Here is a 19,280-nt window from a genome sequence, read left to right as displayed (position 1 = left end):
AATAAATAGTCTAAAACTTCCCAAAAATGTAATTTGTGAGCATAATTTCCACTATAATCACTTGTACATCTTCCTTTGGATAAATATTGGTCCAAAGATTTCATTTGCTACAATCCAACTTTCTTTATCCAATCAACACAAATTTTTTTGAAATAATATCTAGAATTATCTATAGTCTTTCAACCCATAAATAAGAGTAGGGATGAGCGTTTGATCTAATTGAGTGAAAAAAATTTAAGTTAATAGAGTTGGCGAGTCTTATTTTATCATGCTAACTCTATTTGAATTTTTTTTCAAATCGAGTCGAGTGAAATGAGATTCGGGTCAAGTCGAACCGAATTGAGTGATTTGTTAGAGTTAAATTAAAAAATTAAACATGTCAAATTAAAATCTTGTCACAATATAACTAATTCCCTTGAATCATTAATTAACTTATATAGTCCCAAAATTATTATTGTAGAAAATTTTTAAAAATTTAACTTTCTTTATATATTCTTTAGATTTTTTAAAATATAAATTTTAAGATTTTTATAAATATTTAGAATTTTAAAATTTATTTTGAATTATTTTGTAATTTTTTTATTGAAAGAGAGGTTAATTTGTTATTTTTTAAAAATTGACGGGAGCTAAAAGGGTATTTACACTAATCTGTTATTAAAATTATAAAATTCAACTCGACTCGAACTTAAAACTCGTATCACTTATTCGAGTTGACTCAAATAACTCAAACAACTCGATTCGATTAACTAGAAATTTAATTTTTTTTCGATTTTTTCAAATCGAATCAAATTTTGTTCACTCCTAAATAGGTAGTACACTTAAATCTATGTCTTTCTATATTAATAATACTTATATCAATAAAACTAAGACTCAATCCAGTACTATTAGCCCAATTTTAAGCTATCATCAACATCATCCACTTATCTGCCTGTCATCACATTTGTTGTCTAGAGTTGTAGGGTTTATCTTTTTTGGTACACTATCTAGATTTATTAAATTGTAACGTTTTTTTACTAATAAAAAAAACCTGTATAACTATATTTAATTAAATTTAAGAATTATAAATGGTAACCAATGAGAACTGACTCGAGTTTTTAACCAGATGAGCTGAGAGTTTCCAACTCTCCTTTTGGCAATTCATCATTCACTCCCTCTTTCCATTATTTCTATCTCAACTGTAAAACTTCAGAGGAACGGACTTCGATGACCGGTAGTGGAGGGGATGCGCCACCGCCACTGACTGCCAATGGTGGCGAATTCCTCCTTTCTTTACTCCAAAAGCCCCAATCGCATCATCCTCCACAACAATCTCCATTACCCCCTGGAGTGGCTCCCATGACCGTGCCTCAACCGCAAGCTCAATCGCTCGCCATTGATCCTGCCGTTCAAGCAGTGGGGCCCACACTCCCTTTCTCGCCATCTTGGTCACCGAATGGACGCGATCTCCCCAGTCCTTGGCCCCACAATCTCTCTCCGCCCTTCTATCCTAATTTGATAGGGTTTCGCCAAAACCCTTGGTTTTCTCCAGGAAACCAAATTGCCTTTAATCAAGAAGCTTTAGTGGATGACTTGAGAAGGATCGGGATTTCAAGGATAGACAGTAATAACAATCACGTAATCCCGAATCTGACCCAGCTAAAGCATCGAGAACAAAAACTCGTCTTTGGTTCTTTTCCTAGTGATATTCAAACCCTTCCAAAGCCTGATGGCGTGCTTCAAAATTCGAATTTGAGTTTTTCAAATCAGCAATCTAACTCGCGGCTTAATGCCAATCCAAATTCGAGTCCATACTTTTTCCAACGTCGAAATTCTGATGAAAGAGGAAAGCAACAGCAGCATGGTGGGAATTGCAGGTCTACCCCTTCTGCTGAAACTCCAAGACCGCCTCCAGGGTTTTCAGGACAGCCTAGAAGAGGAGGAGGAAGTCGGGATTTCGGAAAAAATACGAGACATGTTGCGCACAGTGTAAATAAATTAAAAGCTGAATTGGGTCATTTGAGTTATGACAATGAAACGAGACTTCGTGGACAGCTTGATCACCCTGTGCCGCCGGCAGGGAGTAATCCGCAGTCTGTTTCAGTGACTGAGATTGAAGGGCCTCTTTTGGAATTGCATATGGATGGTGGTGCAAATGGGTTTTCAAGGCGTGATAAGCCTAGAAGAGAAGATGGTGGCGAAGTGGATGAAATTGAGGAAAAGTTTGTTGAACCTTTGTTGGTTGAGGATGAATCTGATGATAAGAATGACAAGAAGCGGCATCATCGGGAGAAGGTAGACTTATTTTCTTACTTCTGTTACTTTTTATTGCCTTGAATCAATTGCTATAATCTGTGAAGCTTTGAGAGATCTGAGAGTTAAAAGATTGAGGTGGATGCCTGAATTATAATTGAAATTATATGGTCACAGGTAATTTAGTTGGTAATATTGCCCAAATAATGTTTGGCTGAACACATCATATCAGTGCCCTTGAAGTTTGAGTTTTATCATACACCAAGGACTGTGTCTAGGCAGTCAGAATTTCATACTGAAAATTTTGGACTGTTCATCATTATTACTTAGTGAAAGGCTAGACTATGTTTGAATTCAGGATTACTTGTGGTTTTTTTTTATCAGGAATACAGAAAAGATAACAGGGGGCAAAGGCTACTTAGCCAGAGGGAGAGAATGTTAAAAAGGCGGACGGATTGTCGCAGTGATATTCTCAGGTTAAATTCACCTTTACTTGCTATTTATGAGTCACTCATACCTCCTGTGGAAGAAAAAGCTAAGCAGAAACAGTTGTTAGCATTACTTGATAAACTAGTTTGCAAAGAATGGCCAGAAGCACGGTTATATCTCTATGGATCTTGTGAGAACTCTTTTGGGGTGTCAAAGAGTGACATTGATATTTGCCTTGCGTTTAATGAGGACATTCACGACAAGTCTGAAATCTTGCTAAAGTTGGCAGATATTTTGCAGTCAGATAATCTTCAGAATGTGCAGGTTGATATGTGTTACCTTCTCCAAAATTCATTGTAATAAACTACATATGTGGTGTAGCGATAATTTTTTTCCTTCCAAATTGATATATAATGTTTGCTTAGATTTTCAGTTTTGTTTTTTTTTAGATGGCAATTTTCTGAATTCGCTTTGTTTCAACTGGTTTGTTCTATTTATTCATAGCAGCTTCTTAGGAATTTGGTTTTTTACTTTTTACTTTTAAATAGGCCAATGTTAATGAGCCATGATTACAATTTGTGCATTCTGCAGGTTTGTAATCTTGATAGGTTGATTACAAGTGGCAATTAATGCATTCTTTTTTGTTTGCCTTTGTGGATGATAATTTAAGATGCGAAAATCTTCTGCCGAAATTTGATCAGTACATTCCTCTTAAGTAGTCTCTATTTTACAACCCTTAAGATTCATCATCTGATTTATATTAGTTTGAGAAGTTGCGGGTTCTGAGCCCCCCCCCCCCCTTCTGTTTCCATTGAACTTTCTTACTTTTTGTTGTCACTTCCAACTGATATGCTTTCATAATCTGTATAGAGAATTTGCACTTGAAGTTCAGACTCATAATGTGTATGGAGAATATTGCAATTGAAGCTTAGACAGTTTATGGTTGAACTTTACAGTAAAATTGAGTATAACTTGCTGTTGGCCTTATGTACAGGCACTGACTCGTGCCAGGGTCCCCATAGTAAAGCTTATGGATCCATTGACTGGAATTTCCTGTGACATATGCGTAAACAATGTTTTGGCTGTAGTAAATACAAGGCTTCTACGAGATTATGCAAAAATCGATGTAAGATTACGGCAGTTGGCTTTTATTGTGAAACACTGGGCCAAGTCCAGAGGAGTGAATGCAACTTACCAAGGAACTCTATCTAGCTACGCGTGAGTTGTTTGCAACTATAATGCTATTCCCATAGCCAGCAACATCATTCCTGAACAGCATATTTCAATGGTGTTTGTGGTTAGTCTATTTGGTTTGCTTTGAAATGAATAAAAACATCGATAAAAGTATAAGCTGTGATGATGCCAATTTAGGTAGGATTCATGTATCTAGAGATAGGGTAGGACACATTTCAGGTATTGCTTAATCTAACTTGCAGCTATAAAGTCACCTGTTCTTGTTATTTATTTATTTACTTTTATCAATTATTATTTTTAACTAGTATTTTCTTTGCAGGTATGTTTTGATGTGCATTCATTTCTTACAGCAACGTAGACCTGCTATCCTTCCATGCTTGCAGGTGTGTATGCTTTTTGCTTCCTATATCAATTTTTGTTTTTAATTAGTATTTGGATTTTGCCCTACCTTTGCTACAACATTGTTGGTAGAAATTTTCTTCTCCTAAATAGTAAAGGTTACATGATAACCTATTTTCTTATATACCATTTTTGGTTTTATTCAGTTATTGTTTATTACTATTTTTTTACATGCCTTGTCTAGTAGGCTCTGAAATTTGGCTGTATATTTTAAGGATAAAGGATCAATAAACTGTGTGTTTACCAGTACCTTGTATTGCTTTGGCATGGTAGAAAGAATTGGATGATATAATGAAAGGGTGGCACACTTAAGAAAGAGAGTTATATAATGAATGGAAAAATCTGTCACTGAAAGAAAAGGACATTTTATTATGGGTTTTGATCTTTCACTGGTTAGGAGCTGCAGTCATTTTTTACCTGCCTGGTTTGTGTGTGATTGTTGGTTCTGTTCCCCATGAGCAATTGTATGGTCCGTATTTATATGAAGTTAGTTTCATGTCACACATATCATGGTCTTTATTCCTTTGCATGAATCATTTCTTGAGAAGATTTTTTTTTTTTGCAAAATTACCACGACTAGATGTTTTTGGGTTAGTCATTCAGATTTTTCATTTGCTAATTCTCTTTCAGGGAATGGAGACAACCTTCTCTGTCACTGTGGATGATGTTGAGTGTGCTTACTTTGATAAAGTCGAAAACCTTTGCAATTTTGGATCTTCTAACCAGGAAACTATTGCTCAACTGGTGTGGGCATTCTTTAACTATTGGGCATATATTCATGATTATGCAAATTCAGTAATATCTGTACGCACAGGAAGCTTGATCTGGTGCGATGCAAACTATTATCTTTCAGGATTGCTAATAAAGTTTGAGGTGAAAATATAAAATGTTTTCATGGTTTCTGAACTTATAACTATAAGTTAAGATGCATGTATCTGGTTTTGTTTTAAATACCTTCTTTGGGTATTAGTTGCATCTTGTGGTGAATGAATTATTTTATTAACAGATCCCATTTACTGTAGTAAGTTCTGAGCAGGGAGAAAAATGAGTGCTCTCTTTTGCAACTTGCAAATGATCAATAGATGCTATATTTGGTTTTGCATAAACCGAGGACTAAATAGTTGTAGGTGGGGATAAAATAAACAAAAACGTTTTTAATTTGATGACTCCATTTGTGCAGTAAGGGAGAAAAAGACTGGACAAGAAGAATTGACAATGATCGTCATTTAATCTGCATAGAGGATCCGTTTGTGGTATCTCATGACCTTGGTCGAGTGGTGGACAAGTTCAGCATTAAAGTTCTAAGAGCGGAGTTTGAACGAGCGGCTGATGTAATGCATTATGATCCAAATCCTTGGATAACACTCTTTGAACCTTACGTCCCTGAGTAAAAAAACCTTGTCCAAGTGTTACGGCCAAAGTGCAAAGCCCGTGACCATGGCAGAAGATGTGTCCCATGGAGGTCTATCGATTAGATGGAGAACATTTAGCCCACGAGAACTGGCCCGATTCAAGGAATTGTTGGAGAAGCCAGATTGAAGCTTGGTTGGCTCGATAATGAAGACATGTTAACTTAGGCTAATTTTGGTAACTAATTTTAGAAGATATAGGGAATCATATCTTGTAAAGATTAGATTAGATTTGATATGGCATATCTTGTAAATTCCTAAAATCAGGGGATATGATTAATCTCGTCTGTCGATGTAAATGTATCTTGATCGTCGGTTTTGGGGAGCTCAACTATAAATAGAGAGCCTCCCCTCATTTGTGCTCATCCATTGTAAGTTGAATTTTTAGGAGTAATAGAATTCTTTGAGCATTTACTCAAACACTTTTTGTGCATTCTTTCTTTGGCTTTTTATTGTTCTCTTGTAGCTTCTTTTGGCACAATCGCTTCCGCTATACAAACTGGTGCCTTGGAGGAGTTCTAAAAGAATCCTCACTTTTGGGTGTAAAGGCTGACTTAGACGAGTTTGGACGAACGGATCGCCTAAAGCCGCACGAATTGCGAGACGAAAGGTCTAGCCCCGTGACACAAGTGTGTTAGAAAATCAATGGTTAAAGCTATTTGGTTGGTTTTTGTAGTCGGTGTGCTTTGCGTCCCCCATAATCTTTAATTTTGTCCATTTGAGTTCACATCCATTTTAAAGAAGTTTAAGTTTATTATATGTAATCAAGAAAAGAAATTTTCAAACATTTTATGGATGAATATTAAACAAGTTGTAATTAATTGATTGATAGTGTATACAAAATTCCTGTATGATCCAAACATATTCATATCAAAATTGTATTTGTGTCTTCAAGTGAAACAAACAAAACAGATTGATTTGATTTGACAAGCGTAAATAAAACGACTGCTATGCTTGAAAATAATGCCCTTAAGAAATGGCTACCATAGTTTATACTACCTGCTAATTAAAAATAATGTCACACAGATTCAATTCGCCTACCATTAACTTCAATTATTTGACTGTATGTATGTTTCGTAACTATTCTATCAGCATCTAACCCTTATTTTAAACTCTCTGTTGCTCTCTTTTCTTCTCCCCGAAGCCAAAACAAAAACAATCAAATCACAACTGAAATGGTACATTACATTGTATATTAGCCAATGCCTCCACCTGGTGAAAGGTCTAATTTCTTACCTACTTCTGGAACAAAAAACCAACATCAACCTTCAGCTTTAGATGCATCAATCCTTGGATCTGAATCTGATATGCCATCTCAGTTCATATGGCCACACCACGAGAGACCATGCCTGGAAGCCCCACAGCTTGTAGTTCCAACCATTGACTAGGGATTTGTCCTCTCTGGTGCCGATCACCACCATTGTGGATAAGGCATGCAAGAAGCATGGAGTTTTTATGGTTGTAAACCATGGGGTGGATCCGGGGCTTGTGGATAGAGCTCATCGGTGCATGGACTTCTTCAGTATGCAACTCTGTGAGAAGCAAAAGGCACAGAGAAAAATAGGAGAAAACTCTGGATATTCGAGTGGCTTCGTTGGCAGGTTTTCCTCCAAGCTGCCATAGAAAGAAACTGTCTTTTCGATATTGCCCTGACAGTCCAAATATCGTAGAACAATATTTCGTCAGTGTAATGGGTCAAGATTTTAGACATTTTGGGTATGTAAAAGCTCACCATTCTATATAGTATCTTAAATAAACCATACAAATGTAATATAGAATGTCTATGTGTTTCAATGATAGGAAGGTTTACCAGGAATATTGTGAAGCCATGAACAAGCTTTCCATGGAGGTTATGGAGCTGCTGGGATTAAGTCTGGTACTCGGCCGAGCTTACTTGAGAGATTTCTTCCAAGGAAATGACTCAATCTTGAGACTGAATCATTATCCGCCATGCCCAAAACCTGATTTGGCTCTAGGAACCGGTCCTCACGCCGACCCTACTGCCTTGACCATTCTTGATCAGGATCAGGTGGGAGGCCTTCAGGTTTTCGCAGATCATCAATGGCATTCTCTAACTCCCATCCCAGGAGCTTTCGTGGTCAACATTGGCGACACATTCATCTTTAAGAGTTAGAAATCAATTTTATTATTACATCGACTTAAAATTTTTACAGAATTCAAACAAACATTTACCATTTAAAACGGCTAAGGGCTGCCATGACCATAAAACAAGGAAAATTGTACTGTGGGCTCCAAGCTCACACTAAAATTTTTTAGATTAACCAACATTTTAAATATTTTTGTGAAAATTTTGAATATCGATATTAGTTAAAAATTTTGTTAAATTTGAAAATTTTTAATAAATCTGAAAATATTTCTTTCACTCACTATAGATTTTTCACACAATAATCATATATATTGAAATCTCAATTAAAATATATATTAAAATCTTAAAAGAATGTTCTTGGATGATCGCCACTTCTAAGTCGCTAAATGAGAAATTTGTATCACAAAGATATTCATAAGTGAAGATAATTCAATTTTATGGTACATGATATGTAAATTATTATATATATGATATTTTAATGATTAAACTAAACAATTTTAGTAAAAGAATGTATATTTGCATATGAATTGGTTTGATGTAAATCAAGATGAGAATTAAATTATACAATATATTGAATAATACAACTGGGGTAATTCATATGGTATAGGACAATTCACACTATAGATGGAGCGGAGAATCTCTAAACTAATAGTTTGAGGAGGTTGGCATTGTACTTGAACAGAGTTTTGACACAATGTCCTCGTTTACCTCGTTCTTCTTGGAGGAAGGGATAATTTATAAATGAAAGAGGATAAAAGTGGTCTCTATAGGGTTCAATCATAGGTCCAACTCAAGATATGGGTTGAATGTGGTATCCTTGAAAGGCTGGCAAGCTTAAAATCAACTTAAGATATGGGTTGGATGTAGTATTCTTAAAAGTTAAAATCAATAAATATGATTAGATTTGATATGAGGTATTAGTAAAATTTATTCTAAAATAAGTTTAATGGCTACTGACACAATTCATTACATATAAATGATGAATTTGAATTCTATTAAGCAACGAGGATATTAAAAATGCTTCAATAGGCATAATTAGGTCTTTCTTTTTTGTGAATATTTATTATGAATAAGATAAGTATCTATCATAAAAATGTTAAAAGTGAGAAACCCGAACTTATAGAAATATAAATGAATTATGAGTGGTGCATTTTCAAATAAGATATTTAGAGTTTTGGTTCAATGTTCGGATACTAATAATAACATTGGTTGATACTATCTTATATTTGTTTATTCTTTTATGTTAAAAGACGATGATGAAAGTTATACCAACATTCTAAATTAATGTATATATTTTCAACTTAATTTTGACGTGAGACAAAAATTGTGATATTTCAGGCTCTATGTTACAAAAGTTGCTTGCATAGACCAGTGGTAAATAATGAAAGAGCAAGAAGATCTATTGCTTTCTTTGTGTGTACCAAGATGAACAAAACGGTAACACCAGCTACTGCTTTAGTGAATGTCGAAAACCCTAGGATATATCCGGACTTTAAATGGGCAACATTTCTTGAATTTACTCAGAAACATTACAAAGTTAACATGAAAACTCTGGAAGCATTCTCCAATTGGCTTCAAAAATAAGAAAAATATCTTCAACATTAATTCCACGGATGAAGATTGCTAATGTTTATATGGCGATGGATCTGAGTTTAGAGATAGACTATGTAGAGAAGTAAATTGAGTTTAGATGCATCACCATGTACACATTAAAAGGTATGGTACAGTACAGGTTCAAGCAGTCATCCAAAAAGAAACAAAGCAAGAAATTGGAGTCTTTATAAAGATATAAATTTAAATCTAGAAAGGGGAGCCATTGTTCAAAAAATACATTCATATAAGATTCCACCTATTCTGTTGTCTAAATGTAAAAAATTATAGGGTGTCTTCAAAGGTCAACATTGCATACAATTCGTTAACTCGTTCCAACGGGTGAGCACTAAAGGAATGAATTTAATGAAATAACTAGAAGAATAAACAATGTGGGGATAGAGAGAAGAAAAGCAAAAAACCAAAATGCCACACTTAATTCACCTTCATTCACTAAGGTTGCAACTGCGAAGGTAGTAATGATCATACTTGACATACTTGGTCCAGTATGGTCTATATTTTGTCATAGCCAAGTCCAGCCATGGTTTCATGTTGCCATTGTAGTGGATAACTGCTGCATGTTCGATTTCTTTCTTGTGTACACTTGGATTGTAGCCCAGACCAAGTACATGCCATGACTTCTCAAGTGGATGTGTTAGACCATAGAATGTGATCAACCCCGGAGGAAGTGTCCCAAGCTTCCACAATGCCCTATCTTCATTCTGATAAACATTGAAAAAAAGGGAACATGCATCAATCAGCACAATTCAGCATCCAAGCAATAATGATAATTAACTATAATACAATCACTTGGCATATATAACTTAGCTACATGTCCACTAGAATTTGTATATGATGATTGATAAACTGAGAATTTGACCCATCAATCAGAAAACAATTTCTGTATGAATGCATGAAGGTGTGTCTGTGTGATGCAGAAAATAATAATATGATATCAGATAGATAGCCATTCATAGACTCACCATATTTTGCCACTTGTGGTATATGCCAGTGATATCCTTCTTTTTCCACACCCTGAGATCAAACATATTCATTCCATATGCCCATCCACAAGCATTAGGATCAAAGTTTCGTGAAATATGGTGATTTGAGAAGTTAAGATACTTGTCAAAACGATGAAAGCTTTGACCACAAGTTTCTACAGCACCATTCACTTTTCCATGCAGATCCACAGACCATAATCCAGTCAAGTCTTTCTGGACAACAATGTCATCATCAAGAAACAGTATCTTATCTAACTTGGGGTAGACCTGTGGAAGATAGAACCGCAAGTGATTAAGCATTGAGAGATACTTCGGGTTTCGATACTTCAAGTTTGAAGATCCAGATACAGTTGGATGATCCGCCTTGAAATAATACTCCTTCATTGAAGCAGTCTCAAGTTGACGTAGGACAGGGGAATAGGATGAATTAAGCCACTTGAATTCATCAACATTTTCAACATGAATGGTGGCTTTTCCAGGGGGATTCAACAGAAACCACATGTTCATTGCTCCAAAATTAAGTTTATTGGTAACGAGATGAAAAACATGTTTTGAAGGATCCTGCATATACCACCAAGAAAAGAACAGTCCAGAAATCACCTGAGGCTCAATTCTTAATAAAGTCTATAGATCACTTTCTACTCTAGAATGAAAAAAAGAAAAGCAACTTAGACAGTTACACAAGATAAGGCAGCTTATATCACCTTGGCATTCATGATGGTTGAGTTGACAACAACTGATGCAGCCAAGACATTATCAGAGAAGAGGGCATAATGGTAGAGATTTGGATTTTCCAAATTCTCACTTCTAGGGAACTTTCTCTTCTCTTGGGGAAGGAGGTAGTATTGTATGGTCAAACGCAATGACAAGCAATGGATTGAATAGGGAATTGTTTTAGCAGCTAATTGACTCAGGAACATGCTCTGTTTTTTCAATCTCCTAACTTGTTCTTCCGATGTCTGAAGCATTGCTCTCAGCTTTCCAGTAACCAACTTGCAATCAAACAATTGTTCCCTTGCTTTGGATAGAACTTTACCCATTTCTTTAATTTTCTCAGATGCACTAAACAAAGTTGCATGAGAACACAAAATAAGGAACTGCCAGAATCAATAAGAGCAAAAACAGAGGTAACATAGACCACATAGCCAATGAGATTCAGGATTGAGTATCCTTTACCTGTGAGGTAGACCGGAATCAGCTGTTGACTCTCCTAAGGCCTGCTGAATCTCTTTCAGCCTAATTTGCAATTCTTGTTGCAAGTCAAGCTTATTTTTCGACTTAGCTATACTGACATAAACCTTTGACATTATAATTTGATCCCTCATCAAGCGCACTGTGGAATCAGAGTTAACATTCTCATTTTCTCTCCTCCATAGATTGTATTTGCCCAAAACAGCAGAGTCTACAGCTTTGGATCGTTCAATGGCAGCATTTTCAAGTTTCACGGTAACTTTCTCATCTTGTTTCACCAATTCAGTGGCCCGCTTCTCACGTCTATCATCTCTAAGTTGCTGCAAGGTAAATAAAATGCCCATTTATTATAAAATTCTATATGACACTAAAGCAAACGGTGCATCAAAAGAAGGTAATTACCCTTCGAAGTATTTTAGCAGGTGTATCATGTGAATGATCATCTGCATGGAACAGGCAGGTTAGCATGAGTGAATTTTTACAAAGAGCATTATGCATACATCTAACAGAGAAATAAATTACCATCTAGAAACTTTCCCTCTTTATCCTGGGATGTTTCTTGTTTCAAGTCTGTAGCCTTTTGGTTTGACTTTGAACATGTGAGGATCCAGCAAATATCAGTCAATCAGAAACTAAAATCGGAAAAATAGTTCCAGCAAAAGGATTGAGAAAAATGGGAAAGTGCCAATACAAGCGACAGGTTTATTATTCAAACCTTTGAAATAGCATTATCCTGAACCGAAGTCTCTACCCCAACAACTTTCCATGACGCAGACAAATTGCCTTTTCTAAAAGAATCAAGATTTAGTGGCCCCAAATCAGCCGTGCTTGTAGTTACAACATCAACAACCTAAAATTGATCAAGTGTGGCATCATATAATTGACAGTTAAAATCCAACACTTGTCAGAGCAAGAAACATGATTAGCTTGTACGGAATATTCTACAAGATGCATTTACCTCCTTAGTGAAAAGGTTTTTGATAGATTGCAGAGCCAACCTTTCTCTCCAATCAACATTCTGCAAAAAGCAACCATTTGAAAATCATAGAGAACGAAGAAGCCATCTAGTCTGTAACCTAAGACAACCAATGTAAACGGAAAAGCTTTAGAATAGGCAACCTGTTTGCTAAAATCACTTTGAATACTATTTTGATCTGCACAAGAAACAGAAATCGGTACAAAGGTCAAGTACAATCAAGTAGAAAAGACCAAAATGTTTGAAACATTGAAAAATAAAGAAATCAAAATGGATAAGAACACAATTGACTTGATATCTCAATTTAGGAATCACAAAGCAATTCGACAAACTTTAGTTAGGTGAAGTGGAGAAACAAAGTTAGGTGAAGTGGAGAAACAAGTTAAAATTGAAACTTCCAAGGAACACCACAATTACCGACAAATGTAGTGTAACTGAAGTCAAGTAATTTGAACTTTTAGAATTTTCTAATCGGATCAGATGTCAAGAATTTTTGTATGGATCACTAACCAAAGCTCATAATCAATGAAAATGTAAGGTACTTTCCAAATTTTATAAGAGAGAAAAGACAAACACATATATATAAATCAAATATCAAAATCAAAGACGACGATAGATCTGCTAATTGCAACTTAGAAATGTGAGTAAAAATAACAAACCAGAAATATAAAGCCCTCGACCGACAAAGAAAACAAGTGGCGCGAGAACTGAGAAGAAAACAAGAATGGCAATAGGCAATCGAGATCCAGAACTCCTGTTGCTTAGTACACGCACACTTGATAGTCCCCGCTTCAACGCCATTGGCTATCAAAGCCTAAGGAACAGCAAGAAAAACACTCAGAAAAAGGGAAAAAGAAAAAAAGATACAGTGGAAATCCCAGAATAAAAAAAGTGAACGGATAATTACGAGTTAAAAAGTGAGGAGATCTCGTGAAACAGAGAGCAGCAGATCCGAAGCAAAAGCTAGTAGTAATGGAAATTCATTGAAAGGTAAGTGTTACTCAAATAGTATCATTAGTTAAAAGAAAAAAAAAGGATTAGTGTTACTTGGCGTGTAGAGAAAGGGAAGTGTGAACTGGTAGTGGAGTAGAGGCTTTAACAAAATTATATATCTCAACAGTGAGGAATTAAAATTTGGATAAGAATGTGTTAATCTGGTTGCCCTAAGCAAGCAACAGTCGATCTTTCGATTTTCATTTTTCTTTTTACCCTTTTTCACTTCACATATCATCTCTTTCCCTTCCCAAAGATAAGAGATGATATTTCATATTTGGGGATAATTGCTGTAATTTTAATAAATTATCTTCCGTTTAATAACTTTTTTCTAGCCAACACGTACGGTGTCGTTTTCGTAAGGAGTCCTGATTTTAATATAGCCAATATATGTACGACACATGGCTGGCCTAAACTTATAACTACCCCAACTACGTAATTTGAATTTTCCCTTTTAAACATTTGATTGCAAACCAATGAGTAAGTAATTTGAGTTTGACTCCATCGCCCCTCCACTTCCACTTTCATCTATTTATTTTTTAGTTTTGTTTGAATTGTTTTATTATTCTATAATACTTAAACTACTAAATGTCGTTTTTATTTTCAATGTGAGTGAATTTATTAATAATTATATTTTAGGCTTTTAAATTTATTTATTTTTTCATTTTAATAAAAGCATATATCTCATTTTAGTACATTCTAAATCATCATTTTCATCTCAGTTGACCTAAAATAAAAATAAAAGTTGTCAATAAAAATATTCGATATGGCAAATTCTTATTGGGACAAATTGAGATGAAAATGATAATTCATATACTGAAATGGGATAAAAAAATTGGGTATTGAAATGAAAAAATGTGTGTATCTCAAGTGTCAAATTGTGACTTAAACCTTTAATTTAGTACATAATTCTACAGCTTCATGAATCCGATTGTAATTTTAAAATATATTTTAACATAATGAATATAAAATAAATAAGATTTTATTAATGCTTTTGATATAATATCACCCGGTTTAAACTCATGTCAATTAGGTATTTGATAAAAAACATTAATTACTATCAATGAAATTGGGTTAAGTTGACAAACTGAAGCCAAATTTTAAACAAATCTCGGAAGGCCACCGTTAAGTTGCACTGAAGTTTCCATACGGTTAAAAATGCTACCCAAAAATCTCAAGCTACATTACTAGATCCATCTTACAAAGGATTAACAAGTCAAGGACCATTGAAGGTTCCCTACAAGGATCACTACCTTTCAAACATTCTACAAAGTTCAATCACACAATACTTGCATCTTCTTGATGATTTCCTTACATAGTAGGATAAACTCGTGGGAAATGCATTGCAGCACCTCCCGATCCAAGTCACTTATCGGACAGAAGAAAGCTCCGATGACATAATAGCCACATCCAAGTAATCTCCAATCTGCATATGTCAACAAAAAGATCAATGCAAAGCTTGAGCAGATGTAAGAGACTAAACAATGCTGTTTCACGGGAGATCCAGCCTACCTCAAAGCTAAGTTCACCCAAGGTTTTGCTGTCATCTAATCGCCTCACATTACCGTAAGAAAAGGTCTTTCCCACCTGACGAAGCAATAACTTACATCATTAATCGCACAATCTTTCTCATAGGAATAATTCATGTATCAGCTACATAATACATGCATTAATATACAGCATAAAGGTGTCTTATCTATGTGGAAATTCCAGTCATTATCATCATAAGTTCATAAACTTTACTACATAATGCATACATATCATCACTAATGTGTTACCAACGTGACAGAGTTTAGCCTCACAAGGTTCCCCCCCAACCCTCGCGGGGCACTATCAGCCTCACAAGGTTATTAAAGCCATAGTAAAAGTTAATCTCAATAAGTCATCATAGGAACAACAACATACTGAACTCAGTTTTCGAAGTTATATGGATACACAAGGATGCAAAATTATGCAGGCAAGAGAAAAAAAAATCTAACCTCTCTCACCACAAAACGTCCATTCTTGTCAGGATATACAAATGCAAACGACAGCCTTGCATCTCTTCTCCTTGCTGCTGGAGCTACCTCTTTCACCTGTAAAAGAAGTAGAATCAATAGAGTCAAAAAGCTTAGGAAAAAAGAAGAGAATGTTGCGTACCAGTAAAGTTTAAAACAGTACTGACAATTGAACAAACTACATTAAACTATTAACATACCAGATCAGTCAACTCACGAAGCGTAGCATCCTTCCATGTATAAATCTGAACCTCATCCTTGGGTTCCTTGCCTCTCACTGCAAAATCTTCTTTAGAATGATGACCACCAATCTGTGGATTTAACAACAAATTGTCAAAAGCTTGAAGAACTTCTCCATGTATAAGAAACAGGAAAAAGACTAATATTCCACTTCTACGAATTATTGTCTTTTCTTGAAAGTATTCCTAACAACAATTAACAGATGCTAACTGTTGGACACTGCAAACTTTCACCATAACAGTACCACTTAAAAGAGTATGGACAAATTGACTGCGAACTAACATTTTGCTCACAGGGACTTATTCATCTTACCCAAAAGACCAAGGTTCTCTAATGTGCGTATGAACTTAAAGTGTTTAGATATTGGAAAATATAAAGGAAATAAACTTATGCTTAAATCTATTGATACTACAAGTCTTGCCAATCACCTTCTCCAAGTGTCCTGGACATCAGTTGACTTTGTAAATGTGATTTTGAAGTTCCTAAGTAAAAATTTAAATATCCCCTAAACCATGGAAAAGGAACTTCACCAACAATGTAGGTTTCTATGGATCAAGGCACAACTAAAGTGATGGGAGAGTTCAAAATCATCTACGCGGATCAAAAAAAGCATCTCATATTAAACTAGGAAAAATGAGGTCAGAGCTCTGAGAAATGAACATTACCTTAGTGAAAACGCGAAGCAATAGAGGACAAGTCTGCATTACAGAAGAAAAAGAAAAAGAAAATCATAACCCAAAGGATAGAGCTTTGAAACCCTAAAAAGATTAAAGCAGATACGAATAAAAACTAAGCATTAAAAGACAACTAAGTTCCTCTAATAGAAGCCCTATGCAACATTACAGATTAGCGATTCTAATTCAAGAATACGTAGATTAAAAGCCTTGAAACCCTAGAATTTCAAATATATAGGGGGTACAGAAACAGAAAAAACAGGGCAGGGGGTACCTTTTCACGATCAACAGGTTCAAAGCGAGGGCGAGGAGGAGGAGGCGGACCTCTCGCCGATGGTGGGAACGGTCTCCCGCTCTGGCGTTTTTGTGGTTCAGCTGCTCCCGCCATGTTTTCCCCCACAGAAGTTTGTAATCGCAGTTTGGGCTTGCTGGTTCTTGCTTCAATTACGGAAAAGCTTAGCACAGCCGCGCTCAAAGATCATCTCGCCATCTTTCAGCTGATGATTTATAATTATATACTGCTATCTGTATCTGTAAAGTAATTAATATTTGGGCCCTATTGGAATAAACTTTTAAGTCTTAAACCCTTAACTCACGTTACGGTTGCCAGGATTTCGGTCCAACCCTGCATTGCCTTACTAGCCCATTGCCGAGTTACAACTGCCCAACAAAGAAGATACCTTGCCACCCATCTAGCTAGGATTAGGGGTGAACAAAATCCTATTCAATTCGGAAATTTTTTATAAAAAAATTTAAATTTTGAATTGAGTAGTATAAATTATTCGAGTTAATCAAGTTATTCGGATCAACTTAAATAAAAATTAAAATTTTCGATTTTAACTCGAATATGAATTACACAATTTGAGTTATCCGAAAATCTAAATAAAAAAAGACAAAACTACGCCGTTTTGATAAATGTTAATCTTTTCTAAAGTTAAAAGACAAAACCATTATATTGTTTATATAGTTAAATAATCTTGTACTTCGTCTACTAGTTAAATAATCAGTCCATGTAAACGAAACATTAAGTATAAATAATAGGATTCATTAACTCGACTCAAAATTTTTTTATTCGATTCGACTCGAATAAATCGAATGGTAACCCATAACTAGGATTACACCTAAATAAGTCAGCTTTTTGGATATTTGGTTAGCAGTACAATGGCTTTTTATTCATAACCCTCCCAATATATTTTAATTACTAGAACTCATATTCTGATTACCATATCCCTACCCAATACTCATATCAAACCAACCCAATTAATCTAAGCCCTAACAATACCCAACCCAAATTTTAAAACTGAAAAAAAACAAAATTAACATCGGATCAATCCGATGCACATCCTAATATTTTATCTCCAGGTTTCAAGCTTTCTTTCCGTATTATTTATAGATTACAAAACTCTTTCACAAATTATTACCATGCTTGTCACACAATCACATATTTATTGGAGTTTAAATTCAATCTTAGGCATTTTGATCTTATTTTCTCAAATTTTAAAAATAATTATTTGATAAAAGAAAGAAAATCCAAAGTGGAAGATAAGTGTTAACTTTGATTTATGCAAATGCAATTCAGTGGTGTAGAGAGAAAAGGCTTGAGAGAGGCACCCACACCCTGTACTGGATGTAGGCTAGGACAGTGATGTGCAGCAAATTGCAGTCTGTGCTACGGTTTTGTTTACCACCCATCTATCTTGGGGAACTTATTTGTTAAGCGGTTAAAACTTTAGACATAGAGGTGTACAACACCACTTCACAAACAAGACAAGCTCGAAAACAAGTAAGTTTACTAGGGGACAAATTTGACATGCCATGCATCAATAATTCCATCTCGTCCTTGAGAAAGCTCTAATTGATTTGACGATATGATTGTTATGCTTACTACGAAATTCGTACTCTATTACCTACGAAAAGCATGAAAAACAGAAAGAACTTTAGATAGAGCGCACCTTAAACATCTTTATTCCGTACTCTAGTCACAACCTTCACACTTAGTCCTTTGCTTATACATAATATTTTATTAATTAAAGGACTTGCAAATATGTACATACATTGAAACTCTTTTGATTTGTTAGATTCTTTTTTTCTTTTTGCATGAATCATACGTGGGGTTTTATTTGGTCCATGTTAATCACATTCTCACTTATTTAGAAGGTTATAATGCTTCTTAAGTAATCAATCATTACAAGATAAGTGTAGATTAGGTGTTTAGACCTAAAGGCAAGAGATAATCATCTTCGCTTATAAATATCTATACTTGGCCTTTCGAGGGATATTATTCCCTAATTCACTACCTCTCATGCTTTATACATACGTCTTCTTCTCCTTTAACGACTCTTAGCACCTCACCACGCTGTAAACCACCATCTTTCAACTCTTTCCACTTTTGTTCTTTAAGATTTGGTATGTTGAGCACAATTTGAATATGTGATCATGAAATTGGCCAAAATGATGTTAGTTACTTTCTACATGAAGACCAAATTCCCAACTCCTATGGGCATGGGTACATGGATTCAAACCTGTAAATTTGTTGGATAATTTTAATCTCCCTACAATTGACACAAGCCAAACTAATCGACCTAAGGGGACAAATGTGGGCAAACTAATCCAAAGATGTACTAATAACAAGACAAAAGGGTACTAATAACAAGACAAAAGGTGGTCAACCATGATAATATAAGCGCAAGTCACATATGAAGACTTAGGGTAAAGAGATCACCACCTTCGCATATAAATACTTATCTTTGACTTTAGGAGAGATATTTTTCCCCAACTTTCCTCCTCTCATGCTTTATATACTCTTTTCCTTCTCCTCCAATGGCTTCTAACACCTGTGAATCGTCAT

At 35.2% G+C, this 19,280-nt stretch overlaps 4 protein-coding genes and 1 pseudogene across 7 annotated transcripts; 3 read left to right on the top strand and 2 right to left on the bottom strand.

The window, feature by feature from the left end:
* Nucleotides 1-1,077: 1,077 nt before the first annotated feature.
* Nucleotides 1,078-6,080, top strand: LOC105802620 (UTP:RNA uridylyltransferase 1). Of its 4 annotated transcripts, none has more exons than XM_052623941.1 (6): nt 1,078-2,271; nt 2,614-2,982; nt 3,653-3,876; nt 4,172-4,235; nt 4,882-4,995; nt 5,432-5,578. In XM_052623941.1, exons 1-6 carry the CDS (start codon nt 1,204-1,206, stop codon nt 5,432-5,434), a joined length of 1,842 nt encoding a protein of 613 aa, XP_052479901.1. In that variant the 5' UTR covers nt 1,078-1,203; the 3' UTR covers nt 5,435-5,578. The 4 variants fall into 4 exon arrangements, with proteins under 4 accessions (XP_052479901.1, XP_012489815.1, XP_012489804.1 ...); XM_012634350.2 differs by having other exon boundaries at nt 1,079-2,271; nt 4,882-5,078; nt 5,432-6,080; XM_012634351.2 differs by having other exon boundaries at nt 1,079-2,271; nt 4,882-5,124; nt 5,432-5,579.
* A 782-nt stretch (nt 6,081-6,862) lies between these two features.
* Nucleotides 6,863-7,404, top strand: LOC128032015 (gibberellin 20 oxidase 1-B-like; annotated as a pseudogene).
* A 33-nt stretch (nt 7,405-7,437) lies between these two features.
* On the top strand, nt 7,438-7,814 carry LOC105802625 (gibberellin 20 oxidase 1-like). Its single transcript, XM_052623700.1, has one exon. It carries the CDS (start codon nt 7,438-7,440, stop codon nt 7,792-7,794), a length of 357 nt encoding a protein of 118 aa, XP_052479660.1. The 3' UTR covers nt 7,795-7,814.
* Nucleotides 7,815-9,536: 1,722 nt separating this feature from the next.
* On the bottom strand, nt 9,537-13,731 carry LOC105802622 (polygalacturonate 4-alpha-galacturonosyltransferase). The gene is made up of 11 exons (XM_012634362.2): nt 13,436-13,731; nt 13,188-13,342; nt 12,672-12,706; nt 12,511-12,570; nt 12,268-12,402; nt 12,075-12,141; nt 11,955-11,995; nt 11,538-11,872; nt 11,066-11,423; nt 10,341-10,922; nt 9,537-10,079 (listed from the first exon to the last, which is right to left on the bottom strand). Exons 2-11 carry the CDS (start codon nt 13,327-13,329, stop codon nt 9,804-9,806), a joined length of 2,031 nt encoding a protein of 676 aa, XP_012489816.1. The 5' UTR covers nt 13,330-13,342; nt 13,436-13,731; the 3' UTR covers nt 9,537-9,803.
* Nucleotides 13,732-14,619: 888 nt separating this feature from the next.
* On the bottom strand, nt 14,620-16,930 carry LOC105802626 (histone deacetylase complex subunit SAP18). The gene is made up of 6 exons (XM_012634367.2): nt 16,707-16,930; nt 16,424-16,456; nt 15,719-15,829; nt 15,501-15,596; nt 15,034-15,108; nt 14,620-14,947 (listed from the first exon to the last, which is right to left on the bottom strand). The coding sequence occupies exons 1-6, from the start codon at nt 16,818-16,820 to the stop codon at nt 14,891-14,893; spliced, it is 486 nt and encodes a 161-aa protein (XP_012489821.1). The 5' UTR covers nt 16,821-16,930; the 3' UTR covers nt 14,620-14,890.
* Nucleotides 16,931-19,280: the final 2,350 nt, after the last annotated feature.

Source organism: Gossypium raimondii, chromosome 11, assembly GCF_025698545.1.
Source record: "Gossypium raimondii isolate GPD5lz chromosome 11, ASM2569854v1, whole genome shotgun sequence".
Lineage (NCBI taxonomy): Eukaryota > Viridiplantae > Streptophyta > Magnoliopsida > Malvales > Malvaceae > Gossypium > Gossypium raimondii.
The sequence above is the reverse complement of the archived record's forward strand: the minus strand, read 5'-3'. Positions and strand labels throughout refer to the sequence as shown.

Excerpts from the sequence above, each read along its gene's own strand:
- LOC105802620 (XM_012634350.2), top strand. The coding sequence starts at position 1,204 with ATGACCGGTAGTGGAGGGGATGCGCCACCGCCACTGACTGCCAATGGT. Across the intron at positions 2,983-3,652 it reads ATAATCTTCAGAATGTGCAG|GCACTGACTCGTGCCAGGGT; the intron begins GTTGATATGTGT and ends CCTTATGTACAG. Across the intron at positions 3,877-4,171 it reads GGAACTCTATCTAGCTACGC|GTATGTTTTGATGTGCATTC; the intron begins GTGAGTTGTTTG and ends TTTTCTTTGCAG.
- LOC105802625 (XM_052623700.1), top strand. The coding sequence starts at position 7,438 with ATGTCTATGTGTTTCAATGATAGGAAGGTTTACCAGGAATATTGTGAA.
- LOC105802622 (XM_012634362.2), bottom strand. The coding sequence starts at position 13,329 with ATGGCGTTGAAGCGGGGACTATCAAGTGTGCGTGTACTAAGCAACAGG. Across the intron at positions 12,403-12,510 it reads AAAACCTTTTCACTAAGGAG|GTTGTTGATGTTGTAACTAC; the intron begins GTAAATGCATCT and ends GATCAATTTTAG. Across the intron at positions 12,142-12,267 it reads AGGATAATGCTATTTCAAAG|TCAAACCAAAAGGCTACAGA; the intron begins GTTTGAATAATA and ends ACATGTTCAAAG.
- LOC105802626 (XM_012634367.2), bottom strand. The coding sequence starts at position 16,820 with ATGGCGGGAGCAGCTGAACCACAAAAACGCCAGAGCGGGAGACCGTTC. Across the intron at positions 15,597-15,718 it reads TTCGTGAGTTGACTGATCTG|GTGAAAGAGGTAGCTCCAGC; the intron begins GTATGTTAATAG and ends CTTCTTTTACAG. Across the intron at positions 14,948-15,033 it reads TGGGTGAACTTAGCTTTGAG|ATTGGAGATTACTTGGATGT; the intron begins GTAGGCTGGATC and ends TGACATATGCAG.